The sequence below is a fragment of the Lutra lutra genome, chromosome 4 (assembly GCF_902655055.1).
Source record: "Lutra lutra chromosome 4, mLutLut1.2, whole genome shotgun sequence".
Lineage (NCBI taxonomy): Eukaryota > Metazoa > Chordata > Mammalia > Carnivora > Mustelidae > Lutra > Lutra lutra.
This window is the reverse complement of record NC_062281.1, coordinates 143,395,764-143,410,476: the sequence shown is the minus strand read 5'-3', so window position 1 is coordinate 143,410,476 and position 14,713 is coordinate 143,395,764. Positions and strand designations below refer to the sequence as shown.

Here is a 14,713-nt window from a genome sequence, read left to right as displayed (position 1 = left end):
CTCAAAAGTTATATGGGACCAAGAATAATTAAGTTTTCCACCAAGCAGGTTGGTGAATATCAATGACATTAGAAACCCCATGATAGCCACATTCTAAAAGTGGGGCCAAATTAACCCTAGAGTCAAGGTTACTCTCTCCCCAAAATAACTTGAAAGAAAAAAAGGTTCAAACTGGTGCCTAAATAACTTAACTGACTGCCAGAACAAATTCCAACATTGTTTAAAGCAAAACAGTACAATCCAACACTTAATGTAGTATTCATAATGTCTGGCATCTAGAAAAAAATACTACACATATGAGGAACAGGAAAATGTAACCCTTAGCCAAGAGGAAAAGAAAAATCAGTCAATAGAAACAGATCCAGAAATGAAATAATAAAAGTAGCAGACAAGGATGACTATTACAATGTTCCACATGCTCAAGGATATAAAGGAAAACATGAATATAATAAGAGAAATTGGCAATATAGAGAAGAACCAACTACAATTTTTAGAGAAGACAAATGCATTATTTATAAAGTAAATAAAAGTGCTCTCTACTAACTGGGACATTTTAGGGCTAGTGTTATTCAGTCAAGGAATATTTGGTGTGGGGCACCTGGGTGGCTCAGTGGGTTAAAGCCTCTGCCTTCGGCTCAGGTCATGATCCCAGGGTCTTGGGATTAAGCCCTGCATCGGGCTTTCTGCTCAGCAGGGAGTCTGCTTCCCCCCCATCTCTCTGCCCACCTCTCTGCCTACTTGTGATCTCTGTCTGTCAAATAAATAAAATCTTAAAAAAAAAAAAAAAGAAACATTTGGTGTGTATAGGCCACAGTGCTGGGCTCTGTGAGAAGTACACTTCCCATTCCCTTCCTTCATTCCTTCCTTCCTGTCAAGATGAACTCATGGATTCTTCTTCTATTTTATGGGCTATAATCAGTTACTATCTTTTTTTATTTTATTGCTCAAATTGCCCCATATTTGGCCATTGGGAACTTATTCAGGTTGGTTTCTGTGTCCTTTTGATGTGTCATATTTTTTTTCTTTTTTGAGGACTTCCTTCCTCTCCAGTATTACAAGACATTTCAAGTTGGTTTTATACTTTTCTTGCTTTAAAACTGGAATCAGCCATTTCTCCAAGGAGCCCAGATTCCTTTTTATTGGAGAAGGTTATTTACAAAGCAGTATCTGAGAGCCAGATTCTCATGTTATTTGGGGGGCGTTGTTTCTGGGCCCTCTCAGTTACAGAGCTAGTCACATGTATGTGTATCCGCAATACATACACAATGTGTATATATAATGGGCACAAATTTGTATTTCTCTATCTCTGTATACACATATATTAAAAGCATGTATTCATACTAACATCGCCCATTTTTTAAAAGATTTATATATTTAGAGAGAGAGTGAGCAAGTCAGGGGGTGGGCAGATGGAGAGGGAGAGAGAGAATCTCAAGCAGACTCCTTCCTGAATATGGAGCCTAACCCAGGACCTGATCTCAGGACTTTGACATCATGATCTGAGTCAAAACCAAAAGTCTGAAGCTTAACCAACTGAGCCACGCAGGCACCCCTATTATCTCCCATTTTAGTCCAAAACCATAGGATCCATTCTAGCCTTCCTTTTCCTTTCTTCCTTCCTTCCCTCTCCCTCCCCTCTCCTCTCCTTTTCCTCTCCCTCCACTTCCCTTCCCTCCCTCTTTCCCATCCTCCCACCCTTCCCTCTTTTTTCTCCAGCAATAAAAAACTGCCTTCCCTTTCCCACAATATCAAACCCATTTGCTTTGTCCTAGAACATATGTAAAGTAATTTTGGAATTGCTAACCTATACCACTATGAAAAACAAGCATACTAACTAGAGTACAATATTTGTTTCCACTCATTTTACCTTTGCTAAGGCTAAAGGTTTCATGGTCCAAATACTATGTTCCAAAGGTAATTAGGATTTCTCCCCCAATGTGGTTATACTGTAAACTCGATATGCATTAAGGTTCATTTGTTTTTATTTGCAGTCTTTTTTTTTTTTTCTTTCTCCCTTTCATCCTTGTTGATTTTCCGTTTGTTTGGTAATATCTTATATCTGAAGAGTACTTTGTGTTTTACAAAATGCTTCTTAAACTTGTCTCCTTGATGACATTTATCTAGGCCATTACTTCTTATTTGGGCCTGATTCATGAGATCTGGGGTGGAGCCAGTAATTTGCATATTTTAAAAAGATTTTATTTATTTATTTATTTGTCAGAGAGAGAGAGAGAAAACAAGCAGGAGGGGAGCAGCAGGCAGAGGGGGAAGCAGGCTCCCTGCTGAGCAAGGAGCCTGATGCTGGGCTTGATCCCAGGACCCTGGAATCATGACCTGAGCCGAAGGCAACTGCTTAACCGACTAAGCCACCCAGGCGCCCCAGTAATTTGCATTTTTATCAAGTTCCCAAGGATGCTGATGCTACTGGTGTGGGGATAACTCTTTGAGAACCAATCTATGGCTCTTATTGAAAACAGATTCCTTAGCCCCAGACCTACTGAATTCTTCATGGAAGGTCTAGGAATCTATTTTTAACAAGGTTCCAGGTGATTCTGATGAGACTAGTTTGGGATACTAATTTGGGCTTTGAAATTTGGGGGGATTCGCAAAGTAGATTTTTTGGGTAGCATCCATATAGATTACCAGTCTGAGATTAAAATAAGTGACTTGATTAAATGATATACAAAACTAATACTGTTTTCAACAAGTCCCACTTATTCATTTGTCCACCATGGTTTGCTCTCAGTTTATGTCACAGTTAGGAATTGGGTGGTGTCCATTTGATGTTATTCCTATAATAGCTTGGCATAGATCTTTGCTTAGAGAAGTTTAAATATATTCATAGAAAAGTAATCCTGGGAACAAACAATATGACCAAAGATCAGAGGATAGGCTGTGCTCTCTCTATAAATCACTGTGTCTATCAAAAATGAAATTTCAGTACTAAATATTAATAAGTCTAACTTCTGAGTAGAAAAATTGCCCACATGGTAAAATTTTCAAGGAAGCCAAATTTAAAATTTGAGAAATGTTTTGTTTTGTTTTATGTAACTATTTTCACTTTTAAGTAAAGTTTGCTCACTTATAGAGCGATTAAATAGTGGTACTGAATGTGTGTGTGTGTGTGTGTGTGTGTTGGCAAGGCGTAAGATACTTGGCTGCATAAAAATTTGTGAAGGATTTCAGAAATGTTTACCTTTTGGTTATTTTAAACCAATGTATCTCCTTTCTTATTTTAAAAATTTGATTTTCATTTTAGTCCTTACACTTTAAAATGATCAAAATTTAGAGTGCTGTTTGATGTTCACAAATACTTCAGACTTCTTTTAGAAGATAAAGGAAGGTCTGATCCTGACTTTGACAAGTTACAAGGTCCCTGTATTCCAGTTTCACACAAACTTTGCAAAGTTTATGCTCTCATAAATATGAGCAATATCTCGTGTTTTCCTCAAGGAATAATCCTTGAAGTAATAATAATTATGTAATTATTACATAATTATATAATCCTCTAATTCTTTAAAGTTCTGATGTATGGAAATGTTAAGATGGTTCAGATTATAATTATTTTTTAGTTGTGAGCACTGGTGTGTTAATCCCCTAAATAAAATAATAAAGTGGCTTCAGTAACAGGGAAATTTATCTTGTGATAATAAGACATCTTGGGTGGCATGCCTGGGTGGCTCAGTCTGTTAAGCGTCTACCTTTGGCTCAGGTTATGATCTCAGGGTCCTGGATCGAGCCCCATATCAGGCTCCTTCCTCCATGGGGAGCTTGCTTCTCCCCTCTCCCTGCCACTCCCGCTTCCTGGGTTCTCTCTGTCAAATAAATACATGAAATCTTAAAAAAAAAAAAAAAAAAGAAAGAAAGAAAAAGAGACATCTTAGATGTAATGAAATGAGCAAGGAACACCGAAACACAAGACTTTAGACAACTTTCAGGTCCACATTGTCTCTGAGCCTCTCTTACTTATAAAGTAGATGATATTAGTTCCCTCATAAGGTAGTTTGAAAATTAAATTAGTGATTCACAAGGTGTTTGTGTAAATTGTAAATATGCTATACAAGGAAATGAGATGTTATATTTAATGTGGATTTTCTATTTTTGTGTCCTTTGTCCATCAAATTCCCACCAGTAGGGAGTACAAAATGTTTCTGGCCAATAGCCAGAATAGCAAATAACTTGGGCCAAATAGCAAATATTTCAGACTTTGCAGGCCACACAGTCTTTCTTCCAAACTTGTAGTCATAGTTGATATGTATAAATGAATAAGCATGACTATATTTATGGACACAGAAATTTGAATTTTATGCAATTTTCATGTATCATGGGATATTCTTCCTCTTTTTCTTCTTCTTTTTTTTTAACCATTTGAAAATGTAGGAAACCATTCTTAGCTCACAGGCTGTACAAAAACAGGTGTACTTGGCCTGTGGGCTGTAGTGTCCTCACTCCTGTGTAGAACATTTGGAAATTAGTTTTAGATTGATTTTTAGAGTTTCATAATGGGATTGTCTGTTGGAGTGATATGGGAAATTTCTGAATGGAGATGCCTTAAAAAAATCACAACTAATGAATTACTAAAATAAAAATATATATTATATATGGTCATTATCATAAATATATAGTAATATATTTTATGTATATTGATATTATAAAGAAATTAATGATGAAATTGATTAAATAGAACACACAACAGTGAAGTGATAGAGAAACCAGATAGTTAATCTAATTGGTAATCAGCCCAATTCTACAACTATCCACTCTATTTAGAAAATATGGTATTGGAAAGACTATCTATAGTAAGACAGTGTAATTCTAACTTTTCTTTTTGTTTTAAAAAAGAAAAATATCACTAGAGGGTATCATGCTTAGCGAAATAAGTCAATCGGAGAAAGAAAACTATCATATGATCTCCCTGATATGAGGGAGAGGAGATGCAACATGGGGGGTTAAGGGGGTAGGAGAAGAGTAAATGAAACAAGATGGGATTGGGAGGGAGACAAACCATAAGTGACTCTTAATCTCACAAAACAAACTGAGGGTTGATGGGGGAAGGGGGATTGGGAAGGGGGGGGTGGGGTTATGGACATTGGGGAGGGTATGTGCTATGGTGAGTGCTGTGAAGTGTGTAAACCTGGCGATTCACAGACCTGTACCCCTGGGGATAAAAATATATTATATGTTTATAAAAAATAAAATTAAAAAAACAAAAACAAAAACAAAAAAGAAAAATATCACTAGAATTGTCTGTCCTTTAAAAAGCATTAGCGAAGAATGTATGCCTTATTTTCTGTTTACTTCTATTTTTGCTGTAAAATTTGGGAGTTTTTCAAAGCATAATACCGTGCAAGCATATTTCTGACATAAAATACCACAATTTATTTAATTTGTTCCATACCCTTTTCATAAACGCTTTTATTTTAATATTTGAAAAATACCTAAAAGGCATAGTATGATTTTTTTTTTAAAATGACATTTCATTGGCTTTGTTTAAAGGTTTAGATAAAATTGAAAGTGCTAAATCATTCCAATTCTAAATCAAAATGGTATTTTATGGGTGTATAGCACTTTTAAAGTTTTCAAAAATACTTTTATGTAATCATCTTTGATTACAACAGCCTTGTAAAGGGAGGTGGTACGGGCATTTTCTCTGTTTTACTGATTATGGAAACTGAGTCTCATAAAGAAGAACATACCTGTCTATAGTCTTATGGCTCAGCAGCCAATGGAAGGACTTAATTTTAGGTCTTGGTGTTAATTTAGGGTGCTTCCTACAATAATATTATCCCTGACACAGTGTCCAGTAGACTGCTTTGCACGCTAAAAGGCCTGTAACTGTTGTTTCTTGACTGATTTCTTTTGGGACTAAAGTTAATGCTGAAGTCTATCTCAGGAGACTCGAAAATCTATCAGAATTCACACTTAATACTGGTGGTATATGTATGAAAGATCCAGGTCCATTTTGCTCACGTTGTATTTATATGTGAATTCTCGGGGATATGCTAGTTAGCAGAATTTCTAGAACAGTGCATTCTCCTTAGTATAGTTAGCACTTACAGTTTTTTCCCTACAAAAGGACTGCGAGAATTCTGAAGGCAGTGATCCTATCTACATATTAATACTCTCTTCCTCTCCCTAAGTTCTTTAACAAAAAAAAACAACAGAGTGGTTTAGGTAGAAGGCAGCAGGTGTTTATGGGCTAATGGGGTGGCTCAAGCAAGACAGGGACATGGTAGTTACCGCTGTCCCACCCATAACTGCTCCCAGTGCAGTAAGTTTTCTTATTTGCAGCTAGACTTAGACTCTCCAGGCAACCAGACAGATGAAAAAACACAACACTAATACATCAGAAATAACAACTCTGTGTCTTAGTTGCATACTATTATTCTCTGTGCCTTGAGTTACGTAACTCAACCCAGCTAGTTACAGGCCATCACCCACTTACAATGGTTTGATTTATGATTTAATGGTGTGAAAGCAATACTCATTCAGTACAGTTTTGAATTTTGATAGTTTCCCAGACTAGTGATATATGGTAGGATGGATACTCCCTCGTGATGCTGGGCAGTGACAGTTCCCTTGTCGGCCATGTGACCATGGGGGTGAACAGCTGATACACTTTGACCATACTCTGTCTCTCTCTTTTTTAAACTCTGGGTATGATATTCAGTAAATTCCATGAGATGTTCAATATTTTCTTATAAAATAGGCTTTGTGTTAGATGATTTTGCCCACCTATAGGCCAGTGTAAGTGTTCTGAGCATGTTTAAAGTAGGCTAAGCTAAGCTATGGCATTTGATAGGTTAGGCGTATTAAATACATTTCAACTTAGGCTATCTCTAATTTATGATGAGTTTATCAGGAGATAACCCAACAACTCAAGGAAAAACTACAATTACTTTTTTTTTTTTTAAGATTTTATTTATTTATTTGAGAGATAGTGAGAGAGAGCCCAAGCAGGGTGGGGGCATGTTGGGGGTATGAGAGAGGAAGAAGCAGGCTCCCCGCTGAGCTGGGAGCTGATGCAGGGCTTGATCCCAGGACCCTAAGATCATCACCTGAGTCAAAGGCAGACACTTGACCGATTGAGCCACCCAGGCGCCCCTGCAATTACTTTTTAAGGTTAGCTCATTCATTTGTGGGTTTATAGTGATAGGCACAGTACTGCTTAAAAAGTTTTTCCTAAATTTTCTTTTTTTGGGTAAACAGCTTTATTGACATAAGATTAATAGACAATAAACTATACATATTTACACAGTTTATTATATATTCAAAGTATAAATTTGTAAGTTTTTTGTAAGTTTTGCCATATGAAATCACTCATAAAATCATCACCCCAATAAAGAAAACAAATATATTGCCAATCATGAAATTTCTTCCTGACCCTTTGTAACTCCACCTGCTGCCCCTGTCTGTGGTTCCTACCATCCTCATCACCCTCTACTGTCCCCACACAATGAATGACCTGCTTCCTGTTACTGCAGGTTACTTTGTATTTTTCTAGAATTTTATATAAATGCAGTCATACAGTACTTTTGTCATGCTGTCATACAGCATGATAATTTTGAGACTTATTAATGTTGTGTGCATCTACTAGAAGTTCATTCCTTTCCATGGTGAAGTGGCATTCCACTATATAGATATACCACATTTTGTTTATCCATTCACCTGTGAATGGACACTAGAGTTATTTACAGCTTTTGGCTATTACAAATAAAGCTGCTACAAGCCTCTCTGTTTATGTATGAGTCTCTGAGAGGACATATACTTTCATTTCTCTTGGATGACTACCTGGGATAGAATGTGTAAATCATATGATAGGTGTAATTTTAACAACTTACAAATTGCTAAACTGTTTTCCGAAGTTGTATCATTTTACATTCCCACCAAAGGTGGGAAACCAATGGTGGATTAAAGCTCCAGTTTCTTCACATCCTTATAATTAATTTAAAAAATTTTAGCCATTCTAATATGTGGATAGTGTTATCATTGTGGTTTTTGTTTGCATTTCCTGAATAACAAATGACCTTGGGCTTCTTTTCACATGCTTATTTTCATTGATTTATCTTCTCTGGCTAAGTGCGTGGTGAAATCTTTGCCTGTTTTTAATCGTATTGTTTGTTTTATTATTACTGAGGAACGTTCTTTATATCTTCTGGAGACAAGTCCTTTATCAAATAGATAATTGGGAAATATATTCTCTCAGTCTGTGGCTTGTCCTCTTGTTGTTCCGTAGTGTCTTTCTTTCAAACAACAAGTTTCAATCTTGATAGGAATCCAGCTTATCAGTTTGTTCTTTTATGGATCATACTTCTGGTGTTATATCTAAGGAAATGTTACCTTACTCAAGGTAACAAATTTTTGTCCTTGTGTTCTCTTCTAGAAGTTTTATAACTTTAGGTTTTATGTTTGAATCGATGATCCATTTTGAATTAATTTTTTAATCTGGTGTGAGTATGGATTGAAATTTGTTTTGTTTTGTTTTGTGTGTAGATATTCCATTGTTCATGCGACTTAATGAAAAGATTGCCCTTTCTCCACGGAACTACTTTTGTACCTCTGTAGAAAGCTGGTTGTCCATATATGTGTTGGTCTCTATTCTGTTCCATTAATCTATTTTTCTGTCTTTATGCTAGTACTCTGTTGGCTTGATTATTGTGGTTCATTAGCTATAAGTCCTTGTTTTATTATTTTAATGGTTGCTTTAGGATTTATAATATAGGTTTTTAACTTATTACAATCTAACAGATGTACCTCTAACTAATATCATACCACTTCATGGATGGTATGAGAACATTAAGACTGCATACTTATGTCACGGCTCTCTCCCCCAAGCTGGGAGCCAGTGTCACACATTATACTTCTCCCTGTGTTATAAAACCCTACACTACATGGTATTATTTTTGTTTTAAGCAGTCAGTAAATATTTACCCTTTTAAAGTTCTTTTCTTTTTTTAAGATCTTATTTATTTATTTGAGAGAGAGACAGAGACAGAGATAGCAAGGAGAACACGAGTGGGGAAGAGAGGGAGAAGCACGCTCCCCACTGAGCAGGGAGCCTGATATGGGCCTCGATCCTGGGACCCTGAGATCATGATCTGAGCTAAAGGCAGACGCTTACCCAACTGAGCCACCCGGGCACCCCGGTTTTTTTCTTTGTGTGGAATCAGATTTCCATCTGCTGTCATTTTCTTTTTGTCTGATGGACTTTCTTCGGCAGTTTTTGTAACGCAGATCTGATGGTGACAAATTCTTTCAGTTTTGGTATGCCTGAGAAAAACCTTTATTTCATGTTTATTTTGAAAGGTATTTTCTCTGGGTGTAGAGTTTTAGGACCACAGTGTGTCTTTCCTTTCAGTACTTGACTGTTGCTTTACTCCTTCGTGTGGCTATTCTTTCTTTCTTTCTTTTTTTTAAGATTTTATTTATATATTTGACAGACGGAGATCACAGAGAAGCAGGCGGAGAGAGAGGGGGAAGCAGGCTCCCCGCTGAGCAGAGAGCCCGATGCGGGGCTCGATCCCAGGACCCTAGGATCATGACCTGAGCCGAAGGCAGAGGCTTTAACCCACTGAGCCACCCAGGCGTCCCCGTGGCTATTATTTCTAAGGCTAACCTGCTTGAACCCTTATTTTTATGTCTCTAATATATAATGTATCCTGTTTTTTCTAGATGCCATTTAAGCTGGATGTTCGGAACAGTTCACCTCAGTTTGGATTTTTATCATATATTTTAGATAAATCCAGTCCTGTCGCATCTATGTTAATATTTAGCTCTTCCTTTGGCACGTAGGCCTGAAGTGTTAGAAGAGTCACCTCCGGTCCCCCAGAAAAGCAGTTTTCAGATCGTCCAGTGCAACTGCAGTGTTCACGACAGCTGTGAATGCCACGTGCCTGTGCCCACAGCCAAACTCAACCACACTCTCCTTCTGTATCTGAAAATCAAGTCTGGTGGAATAAACTTCCAGTCACCTCTAATGTCAGTTCAGCCCATAAATGTTGGTAAGTCACACATAAAAAAGGTATTATATCTAAACATCAGCCACACGAATAGGTTAAACATTGCTTACAGAAGTGTTCAGTAGCTTATCTTGCTTTGACCCGTGTGGGCAGGACAGCAAATGCAGAACCAGGGAGTATTAAAAGCAGCCTCTAGAATGTTTTAACAGTAGTATATGTTATCTCTGCACTTGTGACTTGAATTCTTTCTTTTTTAAAGACTTACCCATTTATTTTAGAGAGAGAGAGAGAGTGAGTGAGTGCAAGCATGAGTGGGGAGGGGCAGAGAGACTCTTTAAGCAGACTCCCTGCTGAGCACAGAGCCTGATGACGGGCTTGATCCCATGACCCGGGAGATCACGACCTGAGCCAAAACCAACAGTCAGATGCTTAACTGATGGAGTCACCCAGATGCCCCTTAAATTCATTCTTAAAAACAGTTTTTCTTTCAATCCTGGATCTGTCCAATGGATATATATCATTGGGGTGTTACTTTTTCACTTCTCATATAACAGTTTCCAGAAATAATTAGGAGCCTGTTTTTACCCTTGTTTATTTATTTATTTTATACTTTTACTTATTCCTTCAATAAATATTTCCTAGAAGCTCATGTGTGTCAGCCACTGATCTCAAAGCTGGGGAAACAATGGTGAATGAGACAAAGTTCCTCCCTCATAAACTGGAGACAAACAATAGCGAGCAGAGAGAAACAAAAAAGTAAACACCTAAATCATTTTCTGTACAAATCTGATTATAAGGAAAACTCAAATAATAGGTAGTATCCCATATTTTTGGTGCAAAGATTCCCAGTTTCTTTTTTTTTTCTTAAAGAGTTATTTATTTATTTGACAGACAGAGATCACAAGTAGGTAGAGAGGCAGGCAGAGAGAGAGCAGAGGAAGCAGGCTCCCTGCTGAGCAGAGAGCCCGATGCGGGGCTCGATTCCAGGACCCTGAGATCATGACCTGAGCCAAAGGCAGAGGCTTTAACCCACTGAGCCACCCAGGCGCCCCCCACCCCCGGCCCCGGTTTCTTTTGATCAACTTGAACATATGATTATAGATGTGACTAATACAGGCATTGTTCACTTAATATTTATTAACTCAGTTTCGTGTGTGTATTTTATATATAATATATAATTTAACAGTGTTACTATTTTCCACTTATATTTCTTGAAACCATTATATACCAACTATTTACGTGCATCTTGACATCATTGTTTTTGACATCACTCGAACCACTTTTCCAGTATTTCACACACAATTTTCCAAACAACTTCACCTTCACTTCTCTGAGTTACCGGGGATATACCACTTTTTGAATCTGTATATGACATCATATTTCAACATTAGGACCTTCAAATAATTTGTCCTTTAGGGATATATTTGTGTGGTCTCTACAACATAATTACAATGACATCCAAGCAATTCTGTGATGAAGTTATAGCATAGGGAAAAACATACATAAAATTTATAAAATATCATTTTGTTCTCTTTTTAAAACTAATTCTGTCAGGTGATTTTTAGAAGCATTTAGAACCAGAGTTAAATGAAATATTTACAAAAATAAGGTAGTTAGAAGGTGTTTATGAGAGACTTTATAAGAAACCTAAAAAGAATTTTGTCTTTTTTTCAGGGGTAATTTTTTGAGGGGAAAAAAAATCTTTCCTTATACTTCGGTATATATGATAATGTCCTAAAAATGTTAAGTTCCACAAAATAAATACGATGAGGAGAGGGTTAGGTAGGTGTAAGGACTATTATTTCAGCTGTGGAGGTCAAAGAAGACCTGTTTTTGGAGATAGCATTTGAGCTGAATGAAAAAGAGATAGCCATGCAAAAATCCAGAGGCAAAGGTGCTCCAGCCAGGAAAATAGCACCCATAAAACCTCTGAGATGGAGTGAGCTTGGAAGTGGGAGGACCCAAGACAAGGCCTTTGTGCTTGGAGTGAATGAGGTGGGGGAATATTTGGAGATGTGGTCGGAGGTATTGGATTCAGGTCGTATGGTAGGCCAGGGTTATAGAGTTTGGGTTTTATTCTAATTATAGTGGAAGCTTTTGAACCAGGAGAGTGATATGGTCGTGTGTGTATGTATGTATGCATGTTTAAAACTTACTCTGCATGTGGAGAAGGAAATTGACGGGGGAATGAGGAAGGATAGTTATAAGAGTAGAATCAGAAGGCTCAGATAGGAGACTATTGGAACAATCTAGTTGGTTTAGAGATGTAGCACGGAAAAGTAAAGAGATGATCATAGCTGGGATTCCTTTTGGAGATGGTGCTAACTGAAATTTCTAGTGGATTGGATATGGAGTATGGACAGAGAAGAACCAAAGATAATAGACTTGGCCCTGAGCATGCCAGTGAATAGTGGTACCAGGTATTTGGGGAGGATCAGATGTGTGACATGTTATTTTGAGATGCTCATAGATACCCAAGAGATGCTGAGCAGGCAGTTGGACACATAATCCTAGAGTTCATGCGAGATATATATGGGACTATCCGGTGTATAGATGTTTATGGGATTGCCTGAGATCATCCGTTTGGAGTTCAGTGAGAGAAAGACTGAGGCAATCAGAGAAAAGAGGAGTGAAAAGAGTGTGGTGGCCTTGAAGTCAAGTGGAATCCGAATGAGCAGCTATGTGGAATGCCGCGAAAACAGTGGAGGAGAATGCATCAGACAACTGACAATGGATTTGGCAAAGGATGATGACCTTGATAGAGTGGTTTCAGTGGACTGGAAGAGCAGAAGACCTACCTGATCAGAGTAGGTTGGTTAGGAAAATGGAATACGAAGTGGGGAGAGTGAGTAGTGCCAATTCTGCCAAGGAATAGTGCTCTGGAAGAAGCAGATAGATGGGGTATATCCAAGACATGGGTAGTCCAGGGAAAGATTTATTTTTGGATTTCTAATATGAAGGCATATATGTATGCCGGCAGAAAATGTACAATAGTTTATAATTTCATGATTTCTGTTTGGTGTTTTTGTTTTGTTTTCTTTTTGGTCATGAGAACTCAGTGAATTTCACCTACTATTTCTAGACTTTAGTGTTTATCTGTCTCTGCTTTAAAGTAACTAAAATTTGTAATATGTCACATAAAGTAAAAGCTTTATTAACTTTGACTCAAGGAAAGGAGAAAAACCACGTCTAAATTCTTAAAACATATAGTATGTTAATTATAGTAATATGCCATTTTAGTTCTTGAAAATAAAATTCAAATCAGTAAACATTTCAATGTAATGATTATTTATTTCATTGTGCATAATTCTTGCTAGTTAAAATCTTGAAAACATAGAGATGCACCGAGAAGAAGATTGTGTCATCTGTTTTCTATCATTCTGGCTTTTTTTTTTCTATTTTAATACATATTTATAAATATTCTTTTGTTAATTTCAACAAATTAAGAACTCAAGTATAGATGATTAATAATAAACTTTTAAAACTAACAATATTAGCCTTTTCAGTATTCTTCTTTGATATGATTTTTAATGGCTGTATAGATTTCCCTATGGGGATGAACCATTATTTATTTAATCAATCCTTTATCATAAGATGTTTGTATTGTTTCTATGAATAATTTAAAGGTTACTTGTGTTCAAAACCACACACACACACACACACACACACACACACAACCTATACACAAATACATATTCATACAAGAACACATGCATATACACATGAACTCAAATGATTTACTAAGTTAAATGCATTATTAAGCTAAGAAACTATATCCCCATTTCTGGTGGCAAGCTAGGACCTGCGTGTTTTATTCCACGTAAAACATGCGTGCTGTGGGTTTTGAGTAGGTGTGTCTATATTATTATATTTCAAAGTTAATAGATTTGCTGAATTTTATATGCATATTTACCTGAATTTTTGCATGCAAACTCTGTATGCGTTTTCAGAGTAGTGTTCTGCAAAATGCTGTTTTTCCTTGTCACCTGCTAAACCAGCAGATGAGTGTGGTGGGGGAGGCTTCAAAGAAGTTTGGGGAGTGATAGGTTAAATAAAGTTAGCAGACTTTTTTTTACAGCAGGAGTTCACGTTTATCAAAACAACCTCATTACTATTTACAGTTCTTGCCGTGTGTGGAGAGAAAATGAATACATGTGGATTGCTACGGAAGGGTACAAGGAGCAGACCTAATATTTTGGTCTGTAATTAACCTTTGAAGAAGATCACCTTTTGAGTTGTTGAAAGAACAGGATATGCTAAAAATTCGTTTTGACTTTGTTTTGTGATTATCTTGAAAACTGCTTGACTTAAAAATGTTCTCTTTTTTCCTTAAGTGAAGCCTGATCCCCCATTAGATTTACATATGGAAATCACAGATGCTGGCCACTTGAAGATTTCTTGGTCCAGCCCATCATTGGTGCCATTTCAACTTCAATATCAAGTGAAATATTCAGAGAATTCTTCAATAAACACGAGAAAAGTAAGTACATTTCAATAAACAAAATGAAAAGTTGAGAAGTAACTGAAGTAAAGAGGAGACCCCTTCCATGTCCTGTAGAAAATGCCCTTTGCATGCCAAACATGCCTGGTCCTTCTAGATGAGAATCAGCTCTAATTTAACATTATATCACTGGCTTTCATTTAAGATCAGCATAGGAAATGATCACATGAACAACATGTCCTCATCTGCAGTAAACACTTTTAGAGAAATTGTTTGATGTTGCACAATATCTCTCATGTATGGATCCCTGTTA

At 36.9% G+C, this 14,713-nt stretch overlaps 1 protein-coding gene across 16 annotated transcripts in view; it reads left to right on the top strand.

Moving 5' to 3' along the window:
* Nucleotides 1-14,713, top strand: part of LEPR (leptin receptor) — a 121,642-nt gene that overhangs the window by 68,340 nt on the left and 38,589 nt on the right. For all 16 annotated transcript variants that reach the window (XM_047724823.1, XM_047724809.1, XM_047724811.1 and 13 more), the window contains 2 exons: nt 9,793-10,001; nt 14,294-14,439. In XM_047724823.1, the coding sequence (XP_047580779.1) occupies nt 9,793-10,001; nt 14,294-14,439 (355 nt within the window). The remainder of the gene's footprint in view (nt 1-9,792; nt 10,002-14,293; nt 14,440-14,713) is intronic.